The sequence below is a fragment of the Cynara cardunculus genome (assembly GCF_001531365.2).
Source record: "Cynara cardunculus var. scolymus isolate 2C chromosome LG 14, CcrdV1, whole genome shotgun sequence".
Taxonomy (NCBI): Eukaryota; Viridiplantae; Streptophyta; class Magnoliopsida; order Asterales; family Asteraceae; genus Cynara; species Cynara cardunculus.
In genome coordinates, this window is record NC_037541.1 from 7,330,135 (window position 1) to 7,345,578 (window position 15,444).

The 15,444-nt window shown below is 35.8% G+C and overlaps 2 protein-coding genes across 2 annotated transcripts; one reads left to right on the plus strand and one right to left on the minus strand.

Annotated features, from left to right (window-relative positions):
* Positions 1-272: 272 nt before the first annotated feature.
* On the plus strand, positions 273-6,024 carry LOC112526885 (protein NUCLEAR FUSION DEFECTIVE 4-like). Its single transcript, XM_025137313.1, has 3 exons — positions 273-584; positions 3,533-4,451; positions 5,373-6,024. Exons 1-3 carry the CDS (start codon positions 273-275, stop codon positions 5,879-5,881), a joined length of 1,740 nt encoding a protein of 579 aa, XP_024993081.1. The 3' UTR covers positions 5,882-6,024.
* A 1,053-nt stretch (positions 6,025-7,077) lies between these two features.
* Positions 7,078-11,601, minus strand: LOC112526389 (LRR receptor-like serine/threonine-protein kinase FLS2). Its single transcript, XM_025136676.1, has 2 exons — positions 8,478-11,601; positions 7,078-7,480 (listed from the first exon to the last, which is right to left on the minus strand). Exons 1-2 carry the CDS (start codon positions 11,599-11,601, stop codon positions 7,143-7,145), a joined length of 3,462 nt encoding a protein of 1,153 aa, XP_024992444.1. The 3' UTR covers positions 7,078-7,142.
* Between the last annotated feature and the right edge of the window lie 3,843 nt (positions 11,602-15,444).

Consider the following 15,444-nt stretch of genomic DNA (forward strand, 5'->3'; position numbering starts at 1 on the left):
AAAATACCACTCATTTAACGAAATTTTTAATGGTGATTAAAGGAAGGGATCAAATCCGAACCTTTTTAAAAACCATGGCGAGCTTGTAATTTCGAAAGGGTTATTTCAAAATTGTAGTTTACTTCATTATCTAAAATTTAAATTGATGGAGGGCTAAAAGTGGGCAAAATTTTGCATAGTCCCGCCATTTAAGACATGCAATATGATGATTTCAATTCCCTTCAGATCCTTCCCTTTCATCGGTGTGTTTGTTAAAGGAGAATCGGATTATGATGATATCTTTAGAATGCAGGAAATGGATGGTGTTGGTGGCGGTGATATGGATACAAGCGTTTACGGGTACAAATTTCGACTTCCCCTCTTATTCAACCAAAATGAAATTCAAACTGAAAATCAATCAGTTGCACCTCAATTACTTGGCAATGGCTTCGGATGTCGGTAAGTTGTCCGGGTGGTGTTCAGGTGTTCTTCTATTGTATCTCCCGAAATGGATTGTGCTTTTCATGGCTGCTTTCATTGGTTTGTTCGCCTACGGTCTTCAATGGCTTATCATTCAGCGAGCCATCTCTTTGCCTTATTTCGTGGTTCGTAATTTGATTTCCTTTATTAATGCATTCACTCTGCCTTTATTTTATGTGTCCCAAATTTTGATTTTAGGGTTTTTTGTTTCTTCAAAATGAAATTGTAATTTAGAATGTTAGGGGAAATTGTCCATCTATATGAGGGTTCCTACACACTTTTATTCATTTGAAGGAACGAGGCTCTTAGGGTTTGTGATTTTATTTTTTAAAATTTAACAGAAACAGGATTTGTGTTTCTTCCCAAATTCTTTGGTTTATATCTCAAAGAAGTGTTCTTGTGTCAAATGATTTTACTCTTTTATTCAGAATAAAACAGAATCAGCTTGAACAATTGAAAACTTTGATAACCACATTTAGAAATGTAAAAAGGGCACTGAATTTGAAATTCATGGGGAGATAAAACTCTAAAAGGCTTCAAGGGTTTATGTCAACAGTGAAATTATGTAACACAGATTGAACATCCCTGAGCTTTAAAAATATTTAATATCAATGTAGTTATGCATAACAACTATGATTCATGTGACAATTACTCAAGAATGGATGGGATAGTACATTATGAAATAAAAAGAAACCTTTAATTGAGGAGATCACAGTTCCGTTTTGTAAGGTTGAAGAGATACTCTGTATGCAAAGCTTTTCACTATTTTGCGAAGAGTTTGTTTATGATATTCAAACCCATGACTCCCACCGCACAAAGTAGCCCTTCTGTTGACCCAATCTTCTCCACTAACCATGCTTTTATTTTTAACTGTTCTTTAATTTTCCATGGTCAAGAAAGAAAATAACTGGAGCTATCTAATTTCTTTATTTAGGTGGAAATGTAATTTGTTTTCACTGCCAAACCAACTTTGATCAATGTTAAAACTAGTCAAAATGCACCGTAATTTGTTGTCTTGATACACATTAGTGTTTTAACTATTAGCTGCACATTTAGAGTAGCTATACTGATGACTTTGACTGATATTACTTGTGTGGCAAATCAAGCAATTTTCTTTAATGCTTTGTTGTGTTGTAAGTGAATGTAGATGTGACACAGTTTGGTGTATCTGTGTCCCTGTGTTTGAAGAGGCTCACCTTACCCTAATCACTATATTTTTTCTTTCTTCCTGCAGACAGCCTAATCCCATCCTACTTTCTTAGTATAGAGCTTAACTAAAGATTAAGATGGAGTCTGGACTCTTTGCTTCAATGATTTCTGCAGTTACGACTATGTTTAGCATGACTAGATACCTTTGTTTTTTGGATGCTACACAACTGCTACTAGGCCTAAATCCTAAGAACTGCCCCCTGCTTCTCATCGATATGAGGTGCCACATGCTTGACGTGACATCAAACACAAGCCTCGAGTCACGGTGCATCACAGCGTCTGTTGTAGCGAGTCTGTTAGAACAGTGACGCTATCTCATTATAGTGGAACCACATTAAACCTTTGTGTTCTTCTTGATTGCTTTGTTTCATTACGTACTTGTGTGTTTTTTGCATTAGTTTTGATCATTGCAATTTTGAGGTGCACTTAGGTCATTATAACTTCAAAGATCTTGGTTACTTTCTCATTGTTGTTGGTGTTTATTCCCATTCATAGGAGTTGGAGTATATTGAATTCAAACATACTAACCCGAAAATGTATCATACCTATTATGGTGACAGACACGAAAAATAACGACAAAAGAGGATGAACATGTGGAAAACCTTATGGTGTAGTGGGAAAAAACAACTAGACAAGCTCTGAAAGTATTTCAGTATACCAAACTTTGCACCTGTATATCAAGAACCCAAATCAATCTGTTCTACTATTTCTTCTTCATTTGCCAGCATAAACAAAACAAATTGTCCACATACCAACAGTGACAACCATAATAGTCGAACACTTTGATAAATGACTCAGAAGAACACTGCAACACCAAAGAGCTCTTTACTATGCCTGTGTGCCCCTGGTTTTCACACACAGAAACAACTTTTTAGAAACAAAACCTCAATTGTTGTTGTCTCTTGAGATTCTCAGAAAAACACTTCTCATCTGCTCAAGTAAATATTTTCTTCTTATCAAGAAAAAGAACTTTCATCAGTTTAAAAGAAAAGTTTCAGGCTGACCCAAACAATAATGGACTACCATAAAAAGCAAAATTAATCTGAAGTTTGATAAAATATTTTAAATGAAGATACCCATGGACATAAATTTCTACAACTTCATGATTGCTTGTTGTCAAGTAACTGAACTTGCACGAGCCTTTAAGTTGACTAGTATTTGGAAGTACATATCAAGGATTGAAATAAAACAACAAAAAGAGATGTCGTCAAATACTGCTTTCATGATTTGTGTCTTTAACCCTTTGTTTGGTTAGTAAACTCTCAGAAGTAGTGCCTTTTGCCCAACGGATGAGCATTCCTTCCCCCTGAACCTGTCGGAGATTAGACGGCACAGGGGACATAAACGGGGAGCAGGATCGGTGACAGGGGATGCATTTTCTGCCCATTACCTGCCTTGTCTCCATCCCTATTTAAGATTTAATGCTAATAGAATGTGAGTACTTTTTGTTCATTTTTCCTTGCCTTTAGTATTCGAGTAGTCTACCTTGGACTCTAATCATGCTCTTTAGTTTTCATTCCAAAACATCTACTAGACTTCAGTAAGGTTCTATAGTTCTTCTTTGAGTTGTAATGATTGAACTATTTTTTTTACTTGCATTGTCAAACAAAAATATTGAGTTATTCTTTTGAAAACAAGGCTACCATGTTAATATACGCAAAAGGTGGCATCAAGAAATCTTTGAATTCTTCAATAGAGAAAACAATGATGTCAAATTTTGGCTCAGGATAATGGCTAATTTAACATAGAAGTACCCTTTAAATTGCTTCTTTTATTCCCCATTCATCTTATTCTACACATTTCAACCTTCTACGGACGTCCTTATCACTTTGCTAACGTCTACCACATTCTGTATACCTTATAGGTGTTCTTTTTGTGTTCATCAGCCGGTGCAAGCATCACATGGTTCAACACAGTCTGTTTCCTTTTATGCATCGAAAACTTCCCAGAAAACTGGCCACTTGCTGTATCTCTAAGTGTTAGTTTCAATGGAGTATCAGCAGCTTTATACAACATCATCGTCAAAAAATTAAGCCCGAATAATAAAAACACCTCTTACCTTATTCTAAATGCCGTTATCCCTTTGATCACAGCAATTGCAGCACTAGTCCCAATCCTCCAACAACCCGGCTCCCAAAAAGAGCTTCAAATAGATGAAAATGTCAACAAAGATGATGCATATATATTCGTCTGTATGTATATATTAGCAGCCTTTACAGGCCTGTATCTATACTTTGTAGGTCCAGCATCACAAAATATATTTGTTGTGGCATTGTTGTTGGTAGTGCTCCCATTGCTCTTACCAATAACCGTCTATTCTCTTAAACGGGTGTACCTGGCCCTCCAATCCAAAAAGCACCCTGTTGAAGGACCAAGTTACAATTTGGTTGAAACAAAACATCAACAGTTGGAAGCACCCAGTTACAGTTTGGTCGAAATGAAACATGAAGAAGAACCTTCAGAAGAAAGTTCTATTTTCAATGATAATTTATGTGGTTTTCATGGGATTTTAGCCAAAGATCGATTGAGAGTGCTTGGCGAGGAACATACTGCTACATATTTGGTGACTCGATGTGATTTCTGGCTTTACTACATTGCATATTTTTGTGGGGGTACTATTGGACTAGTTTACAACAATAATCTTGGCCAAATTTGTCAATCACTTGGGTACATCTCCGAGACCAAAGCACTTGTCACGATCTATTCAACGTGCTCGTTTCTTGGTCGTCTTTTTTCGGCTGCTGCAGACTTAGTTGGCTGCTTTTACCACCAGACTCGTACGAGTAAGTATTAGGCTAAAATGTATAGTTTGTAGATGCACAACTAATGCATTCACTACAACAAAACGGGTCTTTTTGGATGTGGACGGTCATTGAGTGCCCTAATAGTCCTAATAGAGTGCTTAATGGGACTTTAAGTTTATGGGACCAAGAATTGTGTCTTATCTAAAGGCAAGAATAAATTTTTAGGGAGAAGTTAGGCGACTCAACAAGTTCTACAACTTGGACAATCTAACAGCACACAATGGGTAAATCTTCCTATTAGCCTTGGAACGCTTTACTTTTTGTGTCCTGGGACTTAGTTTAATAGGACCAAGAATTATACGTCCTGTCTGAAGGCGTTAAAATAAGTTGTAAGAGCGAAATTAAACAACCTAACAAGTTCTACAGGACAAAGTTGGCTAACCTAACATAACACAATGGGTAAATCTTCCTGTTAGCCTTAGAACGATATATTCTTTGTGTTCTGTTAGGTTGCGCAACTTCGTTGGTAGAACTTGTTAGGTCAGCTAAATTCGTTCTAACAACTTATTCTGACTCTTTTAGATAAGACACAAATCTTGGTTCCATGCAAGGCCGTTCTTTAGCATGTTAAATGTGTGATTTTGGGGCCCAATTTTTCATTGTTTAGGGCCTTCCATCGACGAATGTAGGACTATAGTCCACCTTAGTGCCTCTCTAATTTCTATCGAAAGACGAAAGTGATCGCCTCATCATCGTCTCTGTTTGTATATATGTATCTTATCTCATTTTTCAGTGTAATCAAAAGCTTTAGGTATATACGGGTCTCCAAAAAAGATTGGAATGTCCCCAGTCTTATAAACTTACAGTCTAATTAAGTAATCTATTACTAAAAGACCCATCTTATTGTAGTGATTTTTGACATGCATCTTCTATTTACTTTTACCTTATAATCGAATGCAGATATGTATACAGCTAGAACCGGGAGGTTAACGCTTGCAATCGTGCCAATACCTATTGCTTTTCTTGTGCTAGTTCTCTCGGACAGCAAGATTGCTTTGCATACAGCCACAGGGTTGATGGGAATCTCGTGCGGGTTCTTAATTTCAACCGCCATTTCGATCACTTCTGAGCTTTTTGGATCAAAAAGCTCAGGAATCAATCATAACATCCTCATAACCAACATTCCATTGGGATCATTACTATATGGCCTTCTTGCAGCTCTAATTTACGATTCCAACATTGACAGCTCAAACGAGGAGGTTGTCGATGGATCGAAGGTATGTATTGGTCGACGATGCTATAATGAGACATTTGGCTTGTGGGGTTGCATTTCTTTTGTAGGTTTCGCTTCTAGTTTTCTGCTTTTCTTAAGAACAAAAGCGGCTTATGAAGAATACTATAATAGAAGAAATCGGATCCCCGAGGAGGGCAAGATTTTACTCCAAGACGATGACGAATGCTTGATTTAGAGTTGAGAGAAATGATGAATGCTTGAGAGTTGAAAGACATGTTAAGAAGTTGAAAGAAATGATGAATGCTTGAGAGTTGAAAGATATGTTAAGAAGTTGAGAGAAATGATGAATGCTTGAGAGTTGAAAGACATGTTAAGAAGTTGAGAAATTGGTGAGACAAATTAGAAAAAGACGTCTATTTATACTTAAAAACGTTGGAGTCCCACGTATGTTAAATTTATACCGGTGCCAAACCGGTAATAAGCGTTTTTGAAGAAGTTAAACCCTTTTGACTTATAATAAGTTGATAAGTGCTTTTGTAAATAAAACATAAGTTGTTTCAAATAAGCAATCCCAAACACCCCATAAAAACACCCAATGTTCATTTGGTGTAACAATAAAGTGGCTATCTCCAACCACATGGGTGGTGCTTGATTGGTTTGAGTTTGGCTCCAAAGGTCAAAAGTAACAGGAGGTCCCGGGTTTAAATCCAAGGAGGAACAAAAATCCCTTTGTGGCCACGAAGGTTCAAATACGGTGACTTCGGACTATCTTATAAAGCAAGTGGTCATCTGGAATTAGTTGACTCGTATAACGGGTTAGATTATAAAAAAAAAATTGGCTATCTCCATGGCTCATAATCCAGTTCATCATCATCAGACTAAAACATGTTGAGGTTGACCGGAAGAATATCGAGTCAAGTACTCAACAAGTGGTTGATATAAATTGAAAGCCAATCTTGGATTGTATAACATTTACCGTCCAGAAGGGAATAATCCCTAGATTTGGATCATATTTGGTTGTAGATAAGATCTTATCCCATCATATATATATATACTTGGGATTATGTAAGACCAGCATGTTTTCGTGAGACCCGTAAGACTACTTTTTTATATTTGAAACTTCACAGCAAAATGCTGTGAAGGTGACTTTTTTAACCTTCACAGTGTTTTTCCTGTGAAGGTTCGACTTTTTTTTAACCTTCACAATGTTTTTGCTGTGAAGTTTCAAGTGTAAAAATGTGGTCTCACGAAAACAGTCTGGTTTCACGTGAACCCAACCCTATATATATATATATATATATATATATATAATATCCGATATTATAAGTATTATAAAAAATATGTTAAAATGTCAAAAGCATCTTATAAACTCATTGCAACACTTTTATATAAGATGTGCATATATTTGATAAACTCAAGTTCTATAAAACAGTATATTATGATACTTGAACATTTTTAACGTCTTATAAACCCAATTCCGTTGTAGTTCTTACAACCTAGACTTTCTTACTGATCTTTGAAAGGGAAGATAAGACTTCATTCATGTCGGGTCGGTCTTCTGGATCCATTCTGGTGCAACATAACGCCAACTTAAGAAGTTGTTCTATGACGCCCTGCTTCGTCGAGAAATTAGAATTCAGATCAGGATCTACAATCTCGATCAGCTCATTGATTCCACCTGAAACTGCTTGGTCTACTAGTTGAGGCAAAGTGATTTGGAGCCCGTCTTCTTCAGTGAGTCCGGTCGGCCTTTTTCTCGTGATGAATTCCATCACTATTATTCCGAAGCTAAAAACGTCTACTTTTGTCGTTACTTTTCTCATATACGCAAATTCTAGAGGAACTCAACATAAGAATTCATATGTATCTTGTTAGAAATGCAATTCAAACATCTTCTAGAGCATAGTATATGTTGCAAAAGTTTAGTCCCAACATCAAAAAGAATGAAAATCGGACTTATAGGACGTAAAAAATGTCCAAGTATCATAAATCTAACAGACCGTTTTACAAATTTCAAGTTTATATGACCTAACACTTGTTCATCCTATATAAAAGTGTTATTTATAAAATGTTTTTGGATGTCGTAACAAGTGTTTAGGACATTTTTCTAATAAAACATCCTACTACATTTTTATGACATTAATTGAAAAAAAGTGTCTTATAATAACGAGCTAGTGTTCTATAGAACGACATGTTTATAAGATATTTTTCAAAAGTGTCATGTAAAAAAAACTAATAAGACACTTTATTTTAAAAACGTCTTAAACAATTGTTAAGACGTTGAAATGCGTCCAATAAACTTATTGCAATGCTTTTACATAAAAGACAAAATTATTTGGTCCTATGAAACAATTTATTTTTCGTGTCCTGTAAACCAGATTTTTTCATATAACCCCATTTTTTTCTATGAGCTCATCTTTTTGTTGTACAATTGTTTTTATAAGATATTTTTTCAAGTAATGTAATATAATACGACTAAAATGACCCTTTATTTCAAAAGTATCCTAAAAATTTATTCGGACCTCTAAAAGACGATATCAACTTATTGTAACACTTTTACGTACGAAAAGTTGTTTAATGTTATAAATCTAAAATCCTATAAGACAGTCGTCTATCAGGACACTTGGACATATTTGTCATCCTATAAAGCTGATTTTGTTGAAGCGGGTTATCAGAATTTTCGAAAAGAATGAAACATTCATCAGTTTTGAACTTCAATCTTAGCCAGTTTGATCTTAGAAATCAAACTATCTAGATTCACAATTCACAATTCAAAATTTCTTTTGTTTCTTCGGAATCGAAAGAAGAACGAGGAGTTGGCGACGCGTTACCTGGAGCCAAGTAACCGATGGTGCCTTCGAATGCCGACCCAGAAGAGATGCTACTTCCGTCCTGCTTATGAACTCCAAGAATTCTAGCCGTCCCAAAATCGCTAACTCGAGCTTCCCACTTTCCGTCCAGAAGAATGTTAGAAGGCTTCAAATCACAGTGAACAATCGGGAAATCATACCCAGAATGCAAGTAAGCCAATCCTCTGGAAACCGAAACCAAAACTTCAACTCTTTCGGAAAGATCCCATCTCGATCGATCAATCGTAGAATCATGTATTACTCGATCCAAGTTACCGTTTTCCATGAACTCGAGAACCAGAGACTTTAACTTCCCACTTTCCCATGCATATCCAAGAACTTTTACTAGATTTCTATGCCTCAGTTTGCTCAATGTCTTCATTTCTCGGTTGAAACTTCTATCGGATTCGGCTGAAAACTGGATGAAATTCAAATTCTTTACGGCTATCATTTTTCCGTCTTCTAATGTACCTTTATAAACGGTGCTTAAACTACTTGTACCTATAATGTTACCTTCGTTGAAATTTGCGGTAGCATTTTCTAGTTCTTTTCGATCAAATCTTTTGAGAATGGACCCTCGGGTGTATTCTGGTTCTGGGTTCTCGGATTGTTTGACTTTCGGTTTCCCAACATGCCGATAACACAATACCGCCAAAATGGAAACAAGTAGCAAAGCGAGCGATCCGAGTATTGCAAGAATCAATACAGCCTTTCTGGATATTTTGTTTGAACGAGATGAGGCGCATGATTTGGTGTCGTTGGAAACGCACAGAGAGGGATTTCCGAGTAAGTCAACAGCGCTAGCGTTTCTGAAAATACCGGTATTTGGAACACGTCCTTCTAGCCGATTGAAAGAAAGGTTTAGGTGTTTCAGTGTCGAAATGTTGCCAAAACTCTCGGGAATCTGGCCCGTGAATTTGTTTTCCGAAAGATCGGCAGAAATAAGACGGGTCAGATTTGCCAAACTTTTTGGGATCTCACCGTCGAACAGATTACTTGAGAAATTCATACTGGTAAGCTCGTCGAGAGGCAGGAATATGTCAGCTGCAAGAGTACCGGAAAGCTGATTTCCTGAAAAATCAAGACTACGGAGGTTTCTGCAGCCTTGAAGTGTTATCGGAATTCCTCCCGACAGATTGTTGTTCGAGAAATCAATTGCTTGCACCATCTCCAGATCACCCAACTCATTCGGGATCTTTCCCGTAAGAAAATTGCTCGATAAGTTGAGATACATCTGCAAATTCTTCATACTAGAAATCAGCGGCCCAGAAACCGATCCCATCAAGAAGTTGTGTGAAAGATCTATCGAAATCAACTGGTTAAGTTTCATCAAGCTATCTGGAATCGATCCGTTAAACCTGTTTCCACTGAGATCCAACCTAGAAAGAAGCTCAAGGTTCGAAAATGAAGGTGAAATAGAACCCACAAATTTGTTGTTCATCAAGTAGAGTTCAATCAGCTGTTTAAGCTCAAAGATCTCTTCTGGAATCTGGCCTTCAAGAATATTGTCACCAATTAAAAGACTTTGAACAAGAGAAACTTTAGAAATCTCTACCGGAATGGTGCCGGAAAACCGGTTTTTCCCAAGATTTAACAACATCAAACTAGTTAGGTTCCCGATTTCTTTAGGGATCGGCCCGAAGAAGGAATTATCATGAATTTGGAGTATTTGGAGATTAGAAAGTCTTCCGATTCTAGAATTCAAAAATCCAGTAATATTGTTATGTGCTACATCTAGAGTCTTTAGATTTAGACAATCGAAGAGGTCATCTGGGATTCTTCCTGAAAGCCGGTTGTTTCCAAGACTTAGAAACGTAAGATTTGACAACTTTCCTAAACCCTTGGGAATCTCTCCGAAAATCCTATTTCTAGAAACATCTATCAACCGGATATTCGTGCAGTTTGATATGCTGGACGGGATAGAACCTTCTAGAAGATTATTGCTAAGAGAGAGATTCTTCAAGTTATGAAGGGACCCAATTCTAGAAGGAATTGTTCCTGTGAGGAAGTTTAAACTAATTGTCAAGTATGTTAAATTGACCAACCTGGTTATCGATTCGGGGATCTCCCCGGTAAGCTTGTTCTCATGAAGGGTCAGGAACTGTAACGACTCCAACAAGCCGATATCAGAAGAAACTTTCCCAGATAGATTATTCCTCCCTAGTTGCAAAACCAATAATGATTTCAACCGGAACAACGAGACTGGGATCGTTGAGTTCAACCGATTGTCATACAACCGCAAAGACTGTAAATCCACCAAGTTTCCCAGCTCATCAGGAATGGCACCAATGAACTTGTTGCTGTATAAATTGAGAACCGTTAGATTCGTGCAACGGCCAAGTTCTGATGGTATTTTCCCAGAGAAAGAATTCTCAAACAACTGAAGAACTTGTAAACTTGACAAATTCCCAATCTCTCTAGGAATAGTACCAGAAAGTTGGTTTTGGCTGAAATCGAGAGCTTGTAACTCTTTCAAATAACCAACCGACGTCGGAAACGAGCCTTGTAAGAGATTATTAAAGGCTCCAAAAAGCTGAAGATTTATCAAGTCGCCGATTCTATCTGGGATTGTACCATTGAGTTTGTTCTCGTCAAGGCTAAGTTGCACCATGGAAGTGCAATTACACAAGCTCACCGGAATGGAACCCGTAAGCGAATTGTGTCCAAGATCTAGTAATTGCAGATTCCGGAGTTTTCCTAGTTCCGATGGAATCAGCCCCGATAGAGAATTGGCATAAAGGGAAAGTGTCGAAAGTTGTGTGCAGAATTCCAACTGGGAAGGAATGATGCCAGTGAATGAATTTGAAGTTAGATCAAGAATCTGAAGGCTGGAAAGGTTTCCAAGAAAGGGAGAGATTTGGCCTTTGAGCTGTTTTTCCTGAATGGAAATCGAAACTACGAGTCCAGAAACATCATCACATTGAATTCCAGTCCAGTTGCAGTGGTGGGTGGAATCAGGATTCCAATCCAGGAGTGCACCAGTTGGGTCATCTGTGATTGAGTTCTTGACATGTTTCAAAGCATCTTCTTCTTTGAAACTGGAATCTGCAGATACAACACCAAGAACCAGTAGAAATGGCAGAAGTAGAAAGCTTTTGAACACCATTGATGAATTCATTCTCAAGTGGAAATAAGTCAGTTTATGGGCATGATGCTGGTTATATATATATTCAAAGTAGACTTCTGTTTTCGTCCCTCTGGTTTGTTAAAAATCACGACTTTCATCCACATGCTTCCAAAAATTACGATTCTCGTCTATTGGTTTGTAATTTATTGCAGTTTTTGTCCCTAACACAATAACTGTATAATTCTAGTTTCAAGAAATGCAGGTACACTCAATGAAAGAGAAATCAACTCAAATGATTATTTCACACATTTAAATAGGTCTTCTAACCATTTCTCTCTCGAGTTAACCCAAATATCAATACTTTTGCATATTGCAGACCTAGCTAAAAGCCAAAAAAAAAAATCAAATTCAACCAGTTTTACCATCGTAATTGCGGATCTGACCGTGGATTATATTATATCCATCAGAAAAAACCAAGAAATGATGTCATGGCTGACTCTATATTTAATTCCAAGCAGGATGCATAATCTTTGTCAAACCTTAATGTGTGAAATCAAAGTGTGGAGAGCACACAGAAATTCCCGTGAAGTACTTTCCGCAAGATATATTATCCTGAGATGCGTACGTCCTCCATGCCCCTACCCCTACCCCTACCCCACCCACCCACCTGTTGGTGTTAGGCTGCATATATGTTTTTTTTAACTATATTATAAAGCATTTAAAAAAAATACTTTTAAAAATTACTTTTTATGTATAAAGTACTATATTACTTAAAACTCAAGGTTGCAAGTAGATTGTGCATAAGTACAATTTATTAAAGCTCCATATCTGAATTCGTGTAACTAACTGCAGATAAACATAATCAAATACATGATAAACATTTCATTTTAAATATAAAAAATATAAAATATAATTAAGATAATCGTTGAGTTCTAACAGAATACTTAATTATTATCTTTATAAAATGTTATATTATTAAACAAAAAATAAATTATTTCGTTATTAAACTTAAACTAAATTATAATAAAATAACAAATTAAAGAAATTACATAAAAATAAGAACTTTTAAATAGTTAATTTGATATTAATATCGATATATTTTTTTTTCGAATTTTTATAATATCTTCAAGTTTATATTTTATTCAAAAATAAAATCATTATTGCTTTCTTAAAAACACATAAAATCGTATTATAACATGACAGAGACAAATAATAAAATAAAATATTAAAATCGAGACGTGTCTCGCTGCATTACGCGAGTACTCTTCTAGTCCTCAAAATAGTTCTAGAAAAGACTTGAAAAAAGTTTCAAATATCAAATTCTATTTTTGAAGTTTGAGGGGGAGCCAATGCCACTTCTGGCTCCGTTATGGCTATATACATTCCTATATCTATATTCCAAAATGTATCCATAGCTATTTACTTTTACATTTTTAATACATGATTTAACCTAATTCTGAAATAAAGGTAGGTGTACATAGTATTACAGGTAATAATATTGAGGAAAGTGATCAAACTAGCCATTCAAAATGAACCTCTTTATTTTATAGTCCATTTTTCCCCGTTGGTATCAAAATAGTCAAGATTTCATAGCTTGCACCAATTCATTTTTTCTGAATTAATTATTATTCGGTGTGGTCGACTTATGGAATGGGCACAACTTGCGAAATGACCTTTTGGCTTGTGAAATCTCTTTGGTAGCTTGCGAAACAGCCCACTAGAATCATATTTTATTCATAAAAAGTACCGCTCACAAGTTGTGAAATGGACATTTGCAAAATCTTAATTGTTTTTTTCAAATTGAAAAAAGTAAGGGGGACGTTTAGCAAACGCTTACCCGAATAACGGTTAACAAGTCACATTACCTTAGCAGATGCATATAACAAGGACTAATAATCTTACTCGGTAAGAACGAATACAATGACCAATAGTCTTACCCAGTAAGTGAGGGTGACGACTCTTACCACAGTTAGCGCTTATCCCAGTAAATTGTTGCATACGATACCGTTTTGGTAGACCAATCTTACCCGGTAAGTAAGTGATAGTATTGAATTTTGTTAGTAATCAGTTACCTACGTAACCGTTTGATAAATAACCCCTAAACTAAAAATAAAACAGAAGAATTTTCCGATATTTTCGTCATCCATTTTACTGTTGATCGACATGTATTTAGCAAGTCATTGGGAACAGTGAAGATAGGATTCGATTTTACAGTACAAAAACAGCTCAAACCCTTAAAAAAATGGCTAGTGGATTGCACCAATTTGTATTCAACCGACTAACTTTTACATGTGAGTCTTTGTCGACTATTAGATTTGACGGTATATGGAATTAATTGGTAGTTAAATTATATTATGTGCACACATGAATCAAAAAGTAAGTGAAAAAAAATAAAACCTATTACCTTACGTTTGACGTAATACAAAAAAAATTCATGTTTCATGAAAATAGGTGGAACAACATGAGATAAAGAGAAGACATAAACTAAAAAAACTATTAATCTACCTTCATTTGATGTATAAAACTCTAATATGGTATTTGTTTTAATGGTCACTACTGCCTATCAATGCCGTCGGTGGTCTAGTAGCCACTGCCTATCAATGCCGTCGGTGGTCGAGTAGCCACTGCCAACCACCATCGGCCACCTCCACTACAACAACCTTCTCGACAACCATCGTCGGACTGACCAGCACTGCCCATCGCCACCACCACCATCGTCGTTCGTACAAAAGAACCCGATTGTATAAAAATGTCTATAAGTTAAATTATTTAAATATTTACGTCATTTATAAATATTATATGATACATAAAACCATAAAAAAACAACTTTTAGAGGCAACTTGTTTAGTTAGATTCTAGTCGTATCAAACACCAGATAATCAACTTGTCTTGTCCAATCCAGTCCAACTGTCTTATCTTGTCTAGTTCTGTCATATCCAATCGTTCATGCGTACCAAACAATATTATAGGTCAATGGAAGATTAAAAAACTGGTTCGAAAGAAGTCTTAATCGGAATGAATTGACCTTCAAAAACCAAGCTTGAAAAAACACAACAAAGGATACTACGTCTTACGTTGACAAGACCAAATAATTATGGGTCATATGTAAAAGTTTTACAATAAATTTACAAGATGTTATCCAAAGGGCGTTTGGCCTAGCGGTACTTATAACCCAACCTACTTACAATGTCAAGGGTTCAAATCTTACCAAAAGTGAGGAGTGTATGAGAGTTCAATTTGTTGTATGTAAATATTATATACTTAAAGACAAGGTTAATGGGACGTTTACGTTTTTAGATATCACAACAATTTTTTTAGAACACCTTTAAAATAATATACCACCTATTTCTTACGCTCTTTACCTCACTCCCATACCCCCTATAGGAAGGGGTCTGAATAGAATACAATTATTAGCTTTTCTACAATATATTTTTCCAAAGTATCTTATGCACACATCTTTTTATAGAACACTGGTTTTTTAGAAGACATTAATTTTTTAAATAATGTCATGTAACAAAATTAATAAAATACTTATTTTTAAATGTCTTAAAAAACTAGTTAAGACATACAAAAAACGTCATATAAACTTGTGACGTTTTACATTTGCCTGTAAGCGTTTTGTATTTTGAAACAACCTATTATAAATTGTATAATTTTTGGTATCTTACAAATCTGAATTTGTCATGGGAACGACATCAAAAGATGCGATTATTAATCATTGATGAGGTCTTGGTAAATTGACTCCCAAAAAACACCAAGTCAATTAATGTTTAAAAGTACCTCAAGAAAACAGAAAACTTTATGGGAGTTTTAGATCAACCTCAAGAGCAACAACATAAGTCAAAGATGACACTCGGTTTCTCATTGATATATATATATATA